The 16,893-nt window shown below is 41.9% G+C and overlaps 1 protein-coding gene across 3 annotated transcripts in view; it reads right to left on the bottom strand.

Moving 5' to 3' along the window:
- Positions 1 to 1,061: 1,061 nt before the first annotated feature.
- Positions 1,062 to 16,893, bottom strand: part of ctbp1l (C-terminal binding protein 1-like) — a 20,061-nt gene continuing 4,229 nt past the window's right edge. The window contains exons 1-11 of one of the 3 annotated variants that reach the window (XM_015057046.1): positions 14,848 to 14,984; positions 12,981 to 13,026; positions 10,794 to 10,938; positions 6,425 to 6,579; positions 6,164 to 6,308; positions 5,857 to 6,063; positions 5,538 to 5,752; positions 3,962 to 4,092; positions 3,734 to 3,861; positions 2,551 to 2,668; positions 1,062 to 2,467 (exon numbers count right to left, since the gene is read on the bottom strand). In XM_015057046.1, coding sequence (XP_014912532.1) covers positions 2,278 to 2,467; positions 2,551 to 2,668; positions 3,734 to 3,861; positions 3,962 to 4,092; positions 5,538 to 5,752; positions 5,857 to 6,063; positions 6,164 to 6,308; positions 6,425 to 6,579; positions 10,794 to 10,854 — 1,350 coding nt within the window. In that variant the 5' untranslated portion in view covers positions 10,855 to 10,938; positions 12,981 to 13,026; positions 14,848 to 14,984 and the 3' untranslated portion in view covers positions 1,062 to 2,277. Of the gene's footprint in view, positions 2,468 to 2,550; positions 2,669 to 3,733; positions 3,862 to 3,961; positions 4,093 to 5,537; positions 5,753 to 5,856; positions 6,064 to 6,163; positions 6,309 to 6,424; positions 6,580 to 9,840; positions 9,946 to 10,793; positions 10,939 to 12,980; positions 13,027 to 14,847; positions 14,985 to 16,893 lie in introns of those variants that run through there. The other 2 variants (XM_015057047.1, XM_015057048.1) reach the window with 2 other exon arrangements.

The following is a 16,893-nucleotide window of genomic DNA, read 5'->3' as shown; positions in this document are numbered from 1 at the left end:
GAAATGCACGGTGCAGTAATTTCAGGCCTATGTGAGGGTTGAGGGGAGTGAGGCGCTTTACAAATCAGAGGCCCAGGGGCCCCGCTGTCGTCTCCTGGCTTCACCTGCTGCGGTCGACTGTATTAAGGCAGTGAGTGGCTCCAATGGCAACTTTCTATACCAGCTACTGTAACAGGGAGAGAACGAGTAAGGCCCGCAGGATATAAGCCAGAAACGACAAATTTAAAGAGAGAAAGGAGGAAAAAGAACGTGGAGGGAGGAGCGGGTGGCCGTGGGGTGGGGAACAGGCAGGGATCTCGTTTTCTCTGAAATGTTTCAGTACAACATGTCGAACACGGAGAGCTAATCCTTTAAAAACAAAAACGGTTTTAACAACAGTGCACCGCTGGACTGGAAAATATATATCATCACCAACAGGAGATTTTAAGATTATAATCCAAACTATGGGGATTACTTTTTGTTTTTTGTTTTTCTTTTATTTAAAAATATATACTTATCACACGACAGAGGAGCCACCTGTTGCTCATAGACTCTGAGGGGGACAAACTGTACATCACTGGAAACGGACTACGACCGAAGAAAAGGAGAAACGCTTCGATGGGGAGGGAGAGAGGGTTGGGGGCGGAGGGGAAATCTGACTCCCCCGTAAAAATGACTTCACATGCACTACAGACAGCAGCTTGATGAAGGGGGTCAAATGCAACGCAAGTATGTACTACCACTGTCCTAGTCCAAGTTATTCCACTTCATCAGCTAATTTTTACATCACTTTTTAAAAGCTTGAAGTCTGACAATTGTGCTAAGCTGAGTGAAAAAGGCAAACAGATGCACGTTGTTAGTGACGCCTGAGTAGTTTTCAAATTTATTTCAAATGGGCTTTTATGTTGTTGCTTTATTTTTCTCTCCGTTTAATTTCGTCGTGACTGCTACAATTTCATCTAGAAAATCTGTACAAAAACAGAAGAAAAAAAAAAAAAGAGAAGGGTATGCACGGTACATTCAATATCTGTTAATGAGGTACTAGAAAGGTGTTCCCTTCACACCAGGGCAACAGCGTTTTAAGAGTTAACTGTAAGGGACGACTCCTTTGGAACGACAACAACAAGAGTGAGGGAGGAAACACTTACCTCACTCACACACACACACGCACGCACACACACCACTGTCTTGAAGATGCAAGCATGCAGGAACGCTAGCCGCTGTTTGCTCCTGCAGGGAATCTGACCCATACTGTCCTGTCACACCTGAAGGGACTGGTGGATGCGAACTGGTGTGTGCGACTGTGCTGGGAGAGCCATGATACGAGAGGAGGATGAGGATGTGCAGGGTGGTGAAATCTTAGCAAATTTTAAGTCAGTTTCTCCGTGTTTGTTACGTTGCATCACTTAAAGTAGCATCAATGATCTGTTACTGGGAGGCCAGATAGAGGGCGCCCTCTGCTGGCTCGATTTAGATTTCCTTTTGGGGACCAAAACCAAATGGGTCTGTCTCTAGCTGCTTGCTAAGCAACCTTTGAGCAAGTAAGGGGAGAAAAGTCTTTATAGGGGGATTTCATTCTTTAAATGGTTTAACGCTATAGAGTTTCACAGTTAAGAGAGCTCCACACAGACTGCATTATAAACCCTCTGCTGAGCAAGCTAATAATGCCAAGGAGGTTTGAGGGATGGAGGGTGGCTAGATTCTGACCGCCTTACTGTAATAAGCAGTTTCCCCCAGTCATAATACGAGCAGATAGGGGCCAGGAAATCAAAAATAAAAAACAACAACAACAGAAGAAGAAGAAGAGAGTAGTAACACAGCCATTAATGTACAAAGTGGAGCTTTGACTGTTCTGTTCCTGCTGGAGGCAGCAGACTAAAGCCTCATGTCGGAAAAAGCAAAACAGCAACACCTAGAACCACAAAAGATCAACTTTCCATTAAAACAACAGCCAGCTAAGGAAGTAAAACCAATCCAATAATTGAATCCTTGAGAACACAGTTATTGCTGACATTGTGGGGGGTGAGGGGGGGGTGTCTGACGGTGCGTGAGATGAGGATGGAGGGATGTGGGGGGGGGGGGATGGATTGGTGTAGATGGGTCACTCCTGGGCTGGTTGTCTGATCAGACGAAGGACCGGAGATCCAGGATGGGTCAGACTGGTGCTTCCCGTGCACCGGAGCGTCGCTTTGTGTCTGACCCTGAAGGGGCGAGGCGAGGCGGAGGACGGGGGCGGCGGGGAACGACGAGGGTTTGGTTTCCAGAGATGACGGAATGTGCCAGAGCTGGCAGAGGGGGCTATTGGTCGGAGGGGAGGTCTCTGTCGCCTTCAGCCTTAGTGGGCTGCCCCGGGGACGGGGCGTGAGGGGGGTGGGTGACGGGGGCGATGCCGTGCGCCAGGGTTCCTGAAACCAGGCTCTCCACGCCTGTGCCTGCTCCTGGCAGGCCCCCCGTTGCTGCTGCCACGTTGATCAGACCTGGGGGGAATCTGGAACAGAAGGAGGAGGAGAGCTCGTTTCCCGTCTGCCAACAGGGCCCCGTGTTGTCCTGGTCAGCATTCACTGCTCTCACCTGTAGGTGGCTCCGTTAAGCTCTGGGTGAACAGTAGCTGCCTCCATGGTGGGCCACTGGGAGGCAGCCATCAGATACTCCTTATTCACACAGTTCTTCAGGCTGTCAGGGATACGACCTGGAGCAACATCACATACAGGGTTCCTAAATATTTAATACTTAAATATTTTCCCATTATTTAATTTACTTTTGGGGATTTGTAAAGTGATGTGGAATTCTAGAAAATGGGAAAAGCAAACATTTTTTATTTTTTCTAAAATGTTCCAGGTCCAAACTTTTAAAGGTTTTCCACTCAGAAATGAATGACACTGGTCAGTAAGAACTGGCTTCTCAGATTTTAAAAGAGAATATACTTTCATACTATATCACAAATCACCAAAATACAAAATGTGAAATATTAATCCCTTTGTATAAAATATCAAGTTGGTTCAGTGAAGTTGCACACTGCACTGAACCAAAATCACAACATCAAATATTAATGGCAGAGGACTTGGTGAGGACAGTGTGATGAAAAATGTGAAGGGAGTTAAAAGCAATCAATAATCATCGCAATTAAATTCCTTTCTGACATCATGAGGCCTTAATTGCTCAGTTAGATCCCAAAATTTATAGAGTTTAATGATTGAGCTCCATAGAAAGCAGTGGGAACAAACGTCATCAATGCAGCATTCATCAATACCATTTTATAAACACTGGACCCCCACCTAATCCGTCGCTGAATATTCAGATTCACCCGTCTTTGCATTTTTCTGTGGAGAATAAAAGAAAATGCAGCAACTCGATACGCGACTGGCTACTATTTGCAAAGCAGCAAATACTATCTGCCATTTGCTCCTTTGCAAATAGCAGATAGTATTGTCTAAGAACACCATTTATTTTCCTAGCTGTCGATTGGCTGAACTCCCAAGAGGGAGAATAAGGAAGACTGTGGATGTTAGCTTCTATGATGGTACTAAGAGGGTTTTCATTGTGCATATTAGGGCATTTTTGGTGTTTGGACTATTAAAATAGTCAGTTCTAAGTGTGTCTGGAAGGAATCTCAAGTATTTTAGCTTTTCGCCGGCAGCTCTATTCCATAAACGCCATGAATATCAGGGGTTCACTGTACTTTTTTTTTTTTACATTTAAATGTTTTGTAATATTTAAATGTTTTTTATGCCATCTAATCAACATGTACACTCACCAGTGATGGCCCGGCGCACTTCTCTGGCTGCTTCTTCACGAGCCTCAACTGAAGCCTGCTCGCTGTACCAGGATGTGTGAGGGGTACAGATCAGGTTGGGGGCATCCTTCAGGGGGCCCGTTGAAAAACTTGATGAAAAGTAAGAACTTGTTAACGTCCGTTGACACCGTGTGTACAAGTAAGGCAGCAGGCTCAGGCTGTGGGCTTCGTGCAGCGCTCTGCTCTTACCTGAACGGTTCTGTCTCATGCACGTCCAGGGCGGCTCCACGTATCCGGCCCTCCTTCAGGGCCTGAGCCAGAGCTTTCTCGTCCACCAGCCCGCCTCTTGACGTGTTCACCAGGAACGCTCCTTGACGCATCTGTCGGAAGAGCAACAGATTGAAACCGACTGCAACAAAAATTCGCCATAAGGGCAGGAAAAAAAAAGACAAAACCTCAAACCCCTGAAAAAGGTTTTTGCCTAAATAGGAGGAGGCAGGTGAAACTGTGGGAGTCTCACTGTAAAGCTATTATGCAGCTGCAGTTTGAGTGGCTGCCAAGCAGGGATGAGTTAATTAGTTTTCTGCTCATGAACACGACTGGCAGTGTTTGTATGATACAAACTCTGCTTTACCTGTAGGGCCTTGGAGACTAAACAGTTTTCATTCATCTGCTTTATATAATAGAAACGCATAAATAAACATCTAGTGCAAGATTCACTTCTATAATCTACGACGACAACCTGTCTGAAGATCCAACAGCAATATTTAAATCATTACCAAACAACTGAAGTGGGTTTGGAATAGAGAAGGGAACTGAAGAGAAAAAAATAAACATTTCTATTGTTTTGATAAAAGCAGATTTCCCATGTAGCAAATAATTTTACTAAACCAATAATGAATGTAAAATAATTCAGCCTAGTCCCCAGTCAAATTCTTACAAATGAAATAAATTGGTAGACAATGTTATTCTTATTAATAGAATATTATTTGACATTAAAAACACATGGCAGTGGCTTAAATTCTATGTAAATCCTACATATCCTTCAGGGATCAGTTCTTTGACCTATTTGTGCTCTGTATGTTCCTTCAAGGCTTGAAAAACATGACTTCCGGTTGCATTTCATGTAAATAACATACAAGCCTAAATCTAATAAATTATGAACTCATTTTTATGCTCCGAGTGCATAAAAGACGTTAAGATGTGGAGGACAAAAATGAAAGAAAATCTTGTGTTTTGGACTTTCTACACTCGAAAAATCGGGCCCTTTTTTATGTTATTCTAAACAAAATTATGGCAGCAAATTCCTGCCTAAAACCCAGAGGAGCCTATTAAGCTATCAAAGCAGCGTGTATATATTAATCAAGAGGCACATAGTGCTGATAGTGGATATTTCATGCACCATGTTGAAAAAAAAACATGCACCCTCCACCCATCTGCACACCCATCAGCGGCGCTCCGTTTAGTGGGCGTATGCGACAGTTAGGGGCGGTGACTCTTTAGATTGATCTGATACGCCAAATTTTCAGTTAAAATCAGGTGAAAGCCATCAGGGATTTGGCCTAATTAGAGGAGAAGAAGATCAGGGGACGTGAAGTGGATTCAAAGCAAAGAAAACGAGCCTACAGCGGTGGAAGAGGACCAAGAAGAAGAAGAATGACTTCATAATCTGTTGATATTGATTCTTTTAAATGTTGAAATAAGGATGTCCCGCTCTACTGTTTCATTACCATCAGATCTCATTAATGCGACACTTAAAAATTAATGGGAGTATTAAAAAGCCCATCCCAGTAATGATTAGGAAGCGTTTTTTGCATCCGCTGACCTGTTTGATGGTGAAGTCGTTGATGAGGTGGTGGTTGTGCTCGTTGAGGCTGCAGTGCAGGGACACGCAGTCAGAGTGTATGAGCAGGTCCTGCAGCGTGGCCATTCGCTGGAGGCCCAGCGAGCGCTCGACGCCGTCAGGCAGGTACGGGTCATAAAAGATTACGCTAAATCCAAACGCTTTGGCTCTCAGGGCCACAGCCTGGCCAACACGTCCTAAAAACAGCAGGACCGGGTTAAGGTTGGGAACAAATGATCCGACTCCAAGTCGTTATGCTTAATTTGGTTTTATATTAACCCCAGGAACCGCGTTCGCTCACCTAAACCGATGATGCCCAACGTTTCACCGCGGATTCGAGCAGCACCTCCAGCCACCTCCCTGATCTGCTCCACGCTGGAGGCCCGGGTCCCCTCCCTCAGGGCTTGGTGCATCCAAGTGACCCGCCTGTACAGGTTGAGAATCAGACATAGCGACGTGTCGGCCGTCTCTTCCACCGAGGCTGCTGGCACGTTACAGACAGCGATGCCTGTGTGACGGGGGAGGGGAAGGAGGAGACGTTAGGCTCGCCTTGTTGTGCCGTAAAGAAGCTCGTGTCTAACATCGTTCTGTAAACCTGATCGCCTCACCGAGCTCAGCGGCTGCTTTGACGTCAACGTTGTCAAAGCCCGAGCCGATCCTGACGATAACCCGTAGGCCTTTGAACTTTTCCAAGTCGTCTCTGGATAAAGTTATAGTGTGATACAGCAGAGCAGCCACAGCTTCATTTAACACCTGGGGAGGACAGATTTTTATTGAACTATCTGAATGATCAGCATGTAAAATTTTTCAGGCAGTCATGATGTTTTCAGGTCATAAACCACTGGTGCCGGCAGCTGATCTTGTTCTACCTTCTCATGTATCTCCTGTGTGGACTGAGCGTCGCAGAAAGCCACAGTCGCCACGTCTTTGAGGATGGGCATCTCAACAGTGCAGTCGCGTCCATCCAGCAGGGCCACCAGGGGCCGAGGGTGCATCGGCCCATTCAGGATGGGGGGTCGGATACCTGAGTTAATCAGAACCAGAAGGATGTTTTATGGAGGAACATTTACATCTGCATTGTAAAATTCATATGCAAATAAGTTGTTTAGTTATTTAAATAATCATTTCCCAGCAGAGCAGGACTTCATGTGGTCTGTTACATCACGTCCAAAGCTGCACGGCTAAAGCAAAGACGATTGGTTCCTCTCCCTTAACTCCAGATCCTTCAAGATCTGATTGGTCAGCTGATTACAGTTAAAATAATTTGAAGAACTACAAAACAATTAAGCAAATACTAAATCATATATGCATTTAACACAAACATTTAACTTAATTTCAATATTTATGTCATAAAATGACCAACTATTAGAAATAAATTAAATGCATCAGTAAGTTATACGACAGTGTATAAAGTTTTCTTGTATTTTACTTATTTTTTTTGGATTGTAACATTTATGACCCTCTAAAGACGTGGAAGTTCCTACTAAAAGTTTATTAATACTACATAAATAATGATTTGAGTTCCCTACTGTAGACTTAAGAGGCCAAACACACAAAAGAATGAATGAATGAAAACTAAGACTAAATCTTTCCAGGCTTCCATACAGTCTACATCTTTTAAACAATACTAACACCTTATTAATCCGGACGGCGTGTAACCACTTGTTTTTCAAAATGACTAAATAGACTTAAGGTTAGTGAGTCAGTCTGCATTTTCCACGTCTGGCTTGCTCAATGTGATGTACAAAAAGAAAATCCCCCTGCACAAATAGCTGAATGCTTTACTCCTTAGAAAAACAGCGTCTGACTCTCTTTTTCCAAACACCAACATAGAGGAAACTGTATGACTGCATGTATGCGTTGATGTGATTTAAGGTTACGAAGTTACGTGTAACCAAATCTTTAATGGCGCATCCAGGAATCTGCTCGTCTTTGCAACGAACATCTGGGTTGAAGCGCCTCTGCGTAGAGGAAAGATGAGACTCGGGTCAATCAAATGATCCAGTATCGTTTCTAGGAACTGGACCGGGGTACCGTGCGATGGCAGACGCACACGAAAGAGCCTAGAAGGTAGCAGGAGAGGTGATGGTGTGCTACAACTGGGGGAGGGGTGAAAAACTGATTGATGTCTGGAAGGAGGTAGTGAAGGGGGTTCATGAGTTTATAGTGGTGGGATGTGGGGACTGGCGGGGGGGTGGGTCAGTTGTGACCTACATCTCATGTCTAGAAGAGCCACATCTTCCAGTTATTTTGCCCTCTCTTCCCAGTATAAACACACCACTTGGTGGCAAATCTCATCCGTAGTCACTCTCCATTCTGCCAACCAAAGCAGAGCTGCCAAAACAAATTAATGCTGCAATTCTGCCAACGCACTGCAGAAACACTTATCGCAAACTGTCTTTTTTTCTTTCCTCTTTTTTTTTTTTTTTTTTTTACACCTCTTCCCGTTTCTGCTTTGTATGAGATTATTTTCTGTGACTTATCTTGTCACTGCCGTGCGAGAGGTGTGCATTTCATTGGAGCTGGAGTGCGGTTTGCTGGAACGGTTTTACTTGGACAGAAGGCAGGACGCGGTGGCAAGACTGCTGGGGAGGAACGCGAGCTGGTAGCTGAGGCTGGAAATCAAGTATTCAGGGTTTCTGCACATTTTCCATTTCAGGGACTCCAGACTTTCCCAGGCTCGGATTTTTAAACACCTCAGCCTCAGCTTTCAGGCCGCGCTGGAATCCAGGAACAAGTGAAGGACAAAGTGGCATTTAGGATGAGCGCACGCCCAACATGAAATCCTCCAAAATTGTTCACAAGCCGCATTTTATCTCCGTGAACCATGACACACGTGACGCTTCTTTAGATTACGTGAACAAACGCCTGATGTGATCCGTAACAATTTATTTGTGTTATTAATTGTTCATCTCATTGCAATAACCACTAGAGCTTGAGCTTGTTTTATTGTGACTCGTGTTCTCTCAACTTGAAAAAGCAGAATTTATCACATTGTCATATGAAGACAGGCCTCAGGCTCGTGCTTAACGCTTTCATGAAGTAATTATCAACTGTATCAAGATTATGAGATTTCAAGACATATTGTGACTTTAAAGATTTTGAGCTAAATATAAATTTTAAAGATCTCAAACTCGTGTTGCTGTGATGACTTCATTATAAACTAAACACTGAATTTAATATTTTATTATGTTATATTAAGTCTTAAAATTCATTATAGCAGCTTCATTTTTTTTATGACGTTATCAAATTAAATTACAGTTGCAAGTTTCAAGTGCTACGTCGGTAAACCGATTTAGTCGTAACAGTTTCAGGATCCTGAAAAAGATCGAGCAACTAAGATTTGCTATGACATATTGTGTTAAAAGATCTTAAGCTTGTTTTATTGAGATCACAGTTTGAAATGGAAATATTAAGCTAGTCAGTCCCTGAAAGTTAAAGCACTGCATTTTCTTGAAATAACTGAAAATAATTGATTAGAAAATTGCTAATTTTGTGGAAGAATTAATCAAAATCTGGTTTTGAAAATAACAGAACAGGGGGAGAGTCTGTTTCTCCATACAATAAGCCTTTCCAGTAAATTAAGTTCACGCAAGAATAAAAAGGAAGGAGAAAAACACAGGCCTGCATGTCCGATACAGTCACTGGACGTGCATACTAGTGGACTGTATTAGGCAGTGTGATTCACATTAACTGCAGATGGCTCAAAAACGCCACCATGCCAACTGCATAACACACAAAGGGACAATTGCCACGCAGAAAAACTTAAAGTGCTCCATCACAAAGAGCTCCTCAGAAAAAAAAATATACAACCAAGTTGAGACTGCAGGGAAAGTAATTTGAGTAAAGGACACTGGCATACCCAAGGCCTACGAAGAACAAGCATGGCCAGACACACAATACAATTCATTCAGTGATTCATTCATTCTCCCTCTCTTTGCCTTTCTTCCCTCCACTCCCTCCTCCTGGTCGTATTTAGAGTAAGAGGAGGGGGGGAGGGGCAGCAGACGATGATAATGCAGCAAGCAGCAGTACTCCACCCAGACGCTGCTAGACACACGCTTATTCAGTTCCTTCAACGGCTGCGGCAGCACCAACCCACACTGAGCGTGAAAGAGAAACAGAACACGCACACGTTTCTGCGCCACACCCAAACCATACATGCCTCTCTCGCCCCCCACCGACACACAACACTCACAAATCTAAAAAAAAAAAAAAAAAAAAAAAAAAATTTAAATCGAAAACGCACGTAAAAAACAGAACACACATGGGCAGTGGGCCTAACCTTGCATTGTGAAGTCTGTCAGCCTGTCTTCCTCTCTACGGTTCTTATTTTTCCTCCCTCTCTCCTGCCAGCCTGCTCTAGGCTGACTGGATCCCAGCTGTCATCCACGCCCAGCCCCTCCCCCACGGCCAGCCTCCAATCACAGGCGGCCCCATACAGACTCGGCCAACCAGCACTAACCTCATTAGCATAGCTGAAGCCGAGGCCTGGGGCGGTTTGGGCTGTTGTCATTTTTTAAAGAGACAGCTGGCCCGTTTCCCAGTAGCCTGGGCCGCAACCCTTCACCTTGTCCTCTCCGTCTCACAGGTCTCTAGAGACTCTCCCATAGGGCTTCCTTCAGTTTTGTGCACAGCTATGTCTGATTCGCATCACCATTATACAACAGCTTCAAACGATAACAATCACAGATGGATGCACATCGCCGTCCCCGAGTGCACGTTCTGGAAACGGAAAGTTGAATTACTGTCTGCCACCTTCACAATGAAACGGAGCGCACTTCTTGCACAGCGACTTAAGACAAACACTTCATTACAAACGCCACACAAAAGGAAACTAATAAAGGTTGCGCCATTAGGTTGGGAGCACCGCACCCATCAATCAATTTTATCGCATAAACCTAAAGCAAACAAGTCATTCTGAACAGTCAACATTCAAAACATAAAAGAAAACTGAAAAAAAATTTAAGGAATGTAAAAAAAAAAAAAAAAAAAAAATTACTTTAAAAACTAATTTTAAAGTTAAAAGTAAAATCCTCACTTAGTTTGGGCCAGCTAATTTTACAAGTGATGCAGCACTAGGCTAGCATGGTTAAGTCAAGATTATTTGTAAACCACATAACAGCAACACAAAGTGCTTCACATGATGAACAAGTGTTGTGGTTTAACAATTGCACATACAATTAATTCTAAGATCTAATCTTCTTCATAAACCCTCCTGCCAGTCTACACTCTTACCTTCACAGATGCGGTCCAGTCTCTGCCGCTTGACGTGTTTGGTTTTGTCCATCAGAGCCATAGACCAAGGAGTCTTAACCTGGGACAGCGAAGAACAAGTCTGGGAGCTGGAGGAGGCTCTTTAATGACGTCCGCCTAGTATCACCTGCAGGTACACACAGATAATCCAGTTGGTAAAGACACAAGGAGAGCTCACTGGCTAGGAAACTTTGAGCATTACACATGTGACAAGTTGACAGGAATGTAATTTATGCCTATGAGTTTTTCAGACGTAGGATGAGTGTTCATTTCCTGGAGCAGTGGTCGTTTGTTGGACGTCAGGCCATTTTTCCCCCAGCAGTCTTTAACACATCCTAGATCTTTTATGACAAAATATTTACCTCCAATTGACCAGCTCATGAACCAACTCTGACATTTCCTTCAATTTGGCAGAGAGGTGAAGGGCAGTTTTACTGCTTTGTTGACATATTTTGCTTGGCATCTTAACAAGACCCAGTTTAACAGCCACAGGTCCAATATAAAACTCTGATCCTGAAGAGTCTAAGGCAATGTTTACATGAGACAGCCGACTAGAAATTGCTGATATATTTGATTGCGGAAACGTTCCACATTTAAACGGTGTCGCCGTTTAGTCTAGACCGCCAAGACGCCTCGAATCCACTGTAGTTGTCATGCACAGGCGCTATTTTAACATGCCGTCGAAACGCGCATGCGCTTCGACTCTTAACCTCCACCTTGTCCTGCAGCAGTGCTTTCTGTGAATGTGCTTTCACACCAGCAGAGTACTTCACACCTCCGCAGGGGGCATTCCCAAAAGTTACGCTCTCAGACCCGGCTTCAAAAAGTTTCATTGTTGAAGACTCCGATTGCTAGAGACGTGCAAACGAGCGGCTGGATAGCAAGAAAAATGTTCCGGTTTCGCTGAAAACCAGCTCTTTGTAGATGGGGGTCAAAAGAAGCCAAAGAAAATCTGCTAGGTTTTGTGATGAGAGTATTTGGAGATGAATTCGGTCAGAAACCAAAATGATAAATGAGTGGGATGAAACCAAAGCTGGATTGTGGAAAATTAAAGATGAAGGATCTCATTTAAACATAAAACTGGTTAAAGTAATAAAAAGATCAACTAATCCTGGAAAAAAAAAAAAAAAAGAAGTAGGTAAAGGGATAGGGAATAAAGTCAGAAGACCCTGCATCAAAGCTTGATAAATGATTAAATATCAACTTTTCATCTAGACTTCACAAGACTGCATAGGAATCCTATAAAGCTAATTGTTTGGCACAGGTACGTTCAGATCCTCAACAGTACAAAAGAGTGACAGCATAAACTGACACAGAGACATAATACCCAAGTATTAGATCTCACTAGTACATAGTTTTCTGTATACTTGTACATACAAATCGGCTACAGATCGGTAGAAATGTATTTAAATAAAAATCACTGCTGAATTGTGGGAAGCAGCCCCGTGAAAGGTGGAAATCAGTTGACAGAATCTTCTTTTTTTTGTTACATGTTTGAGCTTGTTAAGAAGGTGGAGTAATAATGGTCTCCAACCTGCCAACGTTAAATTGTGCTCTCAATAACAAGTTTGGCCTTCAAACGGAGGAAAAAAGAAAAAAAAAACAATCCTCTCACATGGGTGTAAAGTTTTTGCTGCCGCCTTATTGGAAAGGTTGGTGCTGAAATGGGCTTCGGCAGTGAACCTAAAAGTAGCAGAAAAGGAGTGTTTGATATCACTGCTGATTATTTGAATGAAACGTTGTTGGATTCCTCTGGAAAGCAGATTGGATTGGGATAACTTGGGCTGATATGAATCAAATTTGGAGTAAACTAGATTTCGACGCAATTATAATTGTACGCCAGAGCAGATTGTCTTGCAAAGAGCTTTTGGATGGCATTTGTTGTTGATGGGAATTCTGTAAACAAGCTGAAGTCAGGAGATTTTTTTTTTTTTACCGAATCAATCACACCTTCCTTGTGCATCATTTTAGTCAACAATACTCCGCCTTGCTTAGACTTATGTGGCATAAAAAAATAAAACAAAGATAATAAACATTTAAGGTTCAGCCATGAACTGAAGTTGACCATGAGATCCAAGTAAACAAACAAATATAAAAATATGTAAAAGAGTCAAAGAAAACATGATCAAGAAAAAAAAAAGAAAAGAAAAAAAAGGGACAACAACTCACCTGGAAAATGTCGTGTGTGCCAGGAAGGTTGACAACTTAGTTTAAACTGTAAACAGGGCAAAGATAAACAACCATTAGATCTAACAAATACCACGCAGTTAGCGTCTCTGCGGGCAACTTATTACTGCAAGAAATTCTGACAAAACTTCAGCATTTGAATTGTATTTATTTTCGTTTTACCGAGTAGGTTTTCACACTTCAGGTTAGCGTGCTACAATTTAGCTTAGGAGTTTATTCCAAGTGAGGGTTTTTTTTTTTGGTCATACTATGTTATGCAACTGAACTTTATTGCAAAAGCATTTTCCCCCCCAAATGCAAAATGCAGCAATACATGATTTAAACATTGCCAAAATAAAGCAATAATACAACAAAAGAAATATTTAAATCTCCATCAAATTCATTATGACCGAGCATGTTAAAGATTGTATTTCTGAGTAACATTAAAATGGCTTCACACATTTGAACAGCACTATTACACAGTGTGCTTTTGTTTCCAAAAATAAAATGAATCGCTCAGGTGAGTCATTTATTCGTAGCCAAGTAATGAGTTATGCTGTAAATACAAAATTGTGCATGCTTAAATTTGTATGCAAAATTGTCAATCAAGCTTTCCCCCGCAGATAATTTCCTGTTCTCTTTCTGGTCTTATCTACAGATTCAGATTATGTTCTCCTCAGAAGGAGAACATAATCTTAAAAAAAAAAGAGAGAGAGAGAAAACTGTCCTGTAGATTATTTGATATGATGGCTGTACTAACTTTAACAGAAAATTAACAAATAAGATTTTCTCAATTTGTGCATTAAAGCATATGTCCATCACCTTCGCTTGATTTTAAATAAAATGACAGCATTAGAATATATGGTCATTTCACAATGAAAGTAACTTTTTATATGAACAATTGGATCACACACACATAGTGCTGTCTTTTTACTTTTGTCCTCAATGAAGTAAACTTCTTTGTAATCTCATGATCAAGATGGTGTGATTAAGTAGCAATTTTTTCGCCAATATTCGCTTAAGTGTTTTTGGCCTCCTGTTCTTTACTGTTAAAACCTGAATAAACTTTCTACTAACTTAGTGCAACTTTATTTAAAGTGGAAGCAGATGTGTACTCTGGCTCTAACCGAAATTTAGATTAAATAGGAGATAATGATAATGAGCGGATAAGTTTGTGCATGACTTCTGCTAAAATTCCTACTGATAAGGTACCGTTAACCAAGTAGTTAGCTGACGAAGCTAGTTAGCTTGTTTCTCCTCTTTCAATCAGCGGGGTAAATCTAATGAATGGTAGAGATACACATTTCGTTACAGTTCAAGTTATTTTACAATTTCTAAAAGTTATGTGTGAATATACTTTTACCCCACTGTGCCCATTGTAGCTTGTTCGCCAAATACAAACTTCTGAATCGCTATCCAAGTTAACTCAATACATAGCACGGGAGCTAGCTGCCCGCTAACCCAAACACAAACACTCCAGTACTACAAGTGGCTAACATTCTCAAAGAGCCAAAAAACTTTCTAAAGTACTGAACAAATTAAGTATTCCATGTCATATTGCTGCCACCAAGTTAATAAATGTAAGTATTTTTTGTGACGACATATGTGGGGCGTTTAAGTGCTGCTAGCGTTAGCTAGCCATCGCCGTTAAGTGTGGTGTGGCTGGGTCTGTGGGAGAGATGCAGGCGGAGGGGGAGCCCATTTCGTCCGATTTGTTATCAGCGAGTGGCGCTACAATGTGAAATGTGTGACCCAGAAGCTGAGCAAATCCTTCCATTTGCAAGGAGATTCAAACCCCCACGAAAGCGAATACAACTTATCGTACTTTGCCGCAAACACGCGAGTTGTGTGAAAAATGGCAGTTATTTACCCCAGATAAACTCTTTCAGGAGTGCCGAGACAGTGTGCGTCCGTCGGTGGTGTTCCCTCTCTCCCGATCGCCATGAAATTAGACAAAAGAGGAAGTGGCTTGTTGATGAGGGGGTCAGACTGTCTGTTTTTTTTAAAAAAGCGGCCGTCTGCTAGAAGGAGCGCCCTCACCTTCCACGGCGGAGCGACAAAAAATATATATGCAAGGCAAGTTAGCAAAGACTGCTTTGGTGTACTTAATAGGCCTTTTAACATGTTTCAGTGAATTTACAACTATTAACGGAAATATGTCTACACTTTTTCCACAAAAGAGGGCGACTTCTACAGTATCTAAAATATGCAAAATAATAAATAAATAAAAAAGACAGAAAAAAGTGCAAGTTTTTTTGCATAATACATGAGTTCTTTTCATAATAAATTACTGACTGCAATTTTTAAAAAGTATACTTTGTCCCCATTTTTAATTTTTGCATATCATGGCATTCATTTTTGTTGCAGTATTTTTAGTTTTTGTCCAGTTTTAGAGTACATTTTATGTAAATCTAGAGGTAGGTAGTTATAATTTTCACTATCCATTTGAAAACTGTATGAGAATGTTCTTTTCGAAAGTAAAAAAACAAAACAAAACAAAAAAGCTAACCATCTAAGTCATATGTATAGTGTATAAACGTTGAACATCAGTCTTCATTGAAATGTGAAAGCAGCGTTTATCTTCAGTTCTAAAACTAAAATCCACAAACTTTCAAAATTCATCAGAGATGTTTGACCTATATCAATTTATCAAGAAATTGATATACGAAATATATATTATTCTACATTTAGCATGTTGCTGCTGCATTGCAAAGATGAAATGATTACGCATATTTAACAAGATGCTTAATGATATTGGGGATTTAAACTGAACAAATGAGTTTTGACTCTTGGATTTTTATTTAGTCTCGTAATCATAAACTTGCTTGTGTAGCATTTGGAGAGGCTGACGCAGCCTGTTGAGATGCTGTCACTGCATTCTGTTTTATAGAAATGATCTGAGCTCTTCTGTTACTGACAATATGGAGAGTTGGACCATTTTGCCCTCTACTGTATTTCGTAAAAAAAAAAAAAAAAAATTAAATTACGCTATTGAAGGCGACATGTAATATATCACAAGGCTCACTGGGCAATTTACCAACTAAGCTGGAATGTAATTGCATTTCATCTCTTAGAGCTGATCTGTGAAAAAGTTTTAGCACAGTTGTGCTCTACTGCATTGCAGAAAGAAAGCTTTTGGCCTAATTTCTGGCCTAAGAGCTTTCTACATAGAGTTTGAGTTGTCTCCCTGCACTCCATCTTCCTCCCATGGTCCAAAAACATGACTGTCAGGTTGGTTGGTCTCTAAGGGTGTGTTCACACTGCAGCGTGAAGTGATCCAATTCCGATTTTTTGGCAATTCCGATTTTTTTGCCGGGGCCGTTCACACTGCCAGTAAATGCGACCTGTATGCGTTCTGCAGTGTGAACGGGCTAACGACCTGAAAGTGTCCCGCATGTGCAGTAAAGGGCGCAATAGCGTCAGCGTTTTCAGTGTTCTGTCAACCGCCATAAAAAGAAGAAGAAGTGCTCAGTGTTTGCGGAAGTAAACATGGAGGCTAACGGTGGAGCACAGCTTACGTATTTGAAGTTGTTGTCCGGCCGGAGCAGCATAATAACAACTTAATCCTCCTTATAGTCCGTCATGTTTGTTGTTTTTCTTCCCGCTTGTGCGTATCAGGACGCAGCACAGTGAGATTTGTTGAGAATCAGTGACGTTCAGTTCGGATGACTGCGACCTGAACGTTAGGTCGCATTTGAAACGGATATGATATGGGTCACATTCGGGAAAAAAAAAATCCGACTCGTGCTGTTCAGACTGTCATTTTTTTTTTGTTCAGACTGTCATGAAAAGATCGGGTACAGGTCGCATTACGCCAGAAAAAAAAAAAAAAAAAAAAAAAAAAAAAAAAAAAAAAAGGGATTGGGGGCCTTCCGGGGCGGGGGGGAAGGCCCCCCCAATTTCCCGTTAAATAAAA

The sequence above is a fragment of the Poecilia latipinna genome, unplaced genomic scaffold, assembly GCF_001443285.1.
Source record: "Poecilia latipinna isolate Pla-1442-1.1 unplaced genomic scaffold, P_latipinna-1.0 Scaffold1432, whole genome shotgun sequence".
Classification (NCBI taxonomy): domain Eukaryota; kingdom Metazoa; phylum Chordata; class Actinopteri; order Cyprinodontiformes; family Poeciliidae; genus Poecilia; species Poecilia latipinna.
Note: the sequence above shows the minus strand (reverse complement) of the source record. Positions and strands in the feature narration are given on the sequence as shown.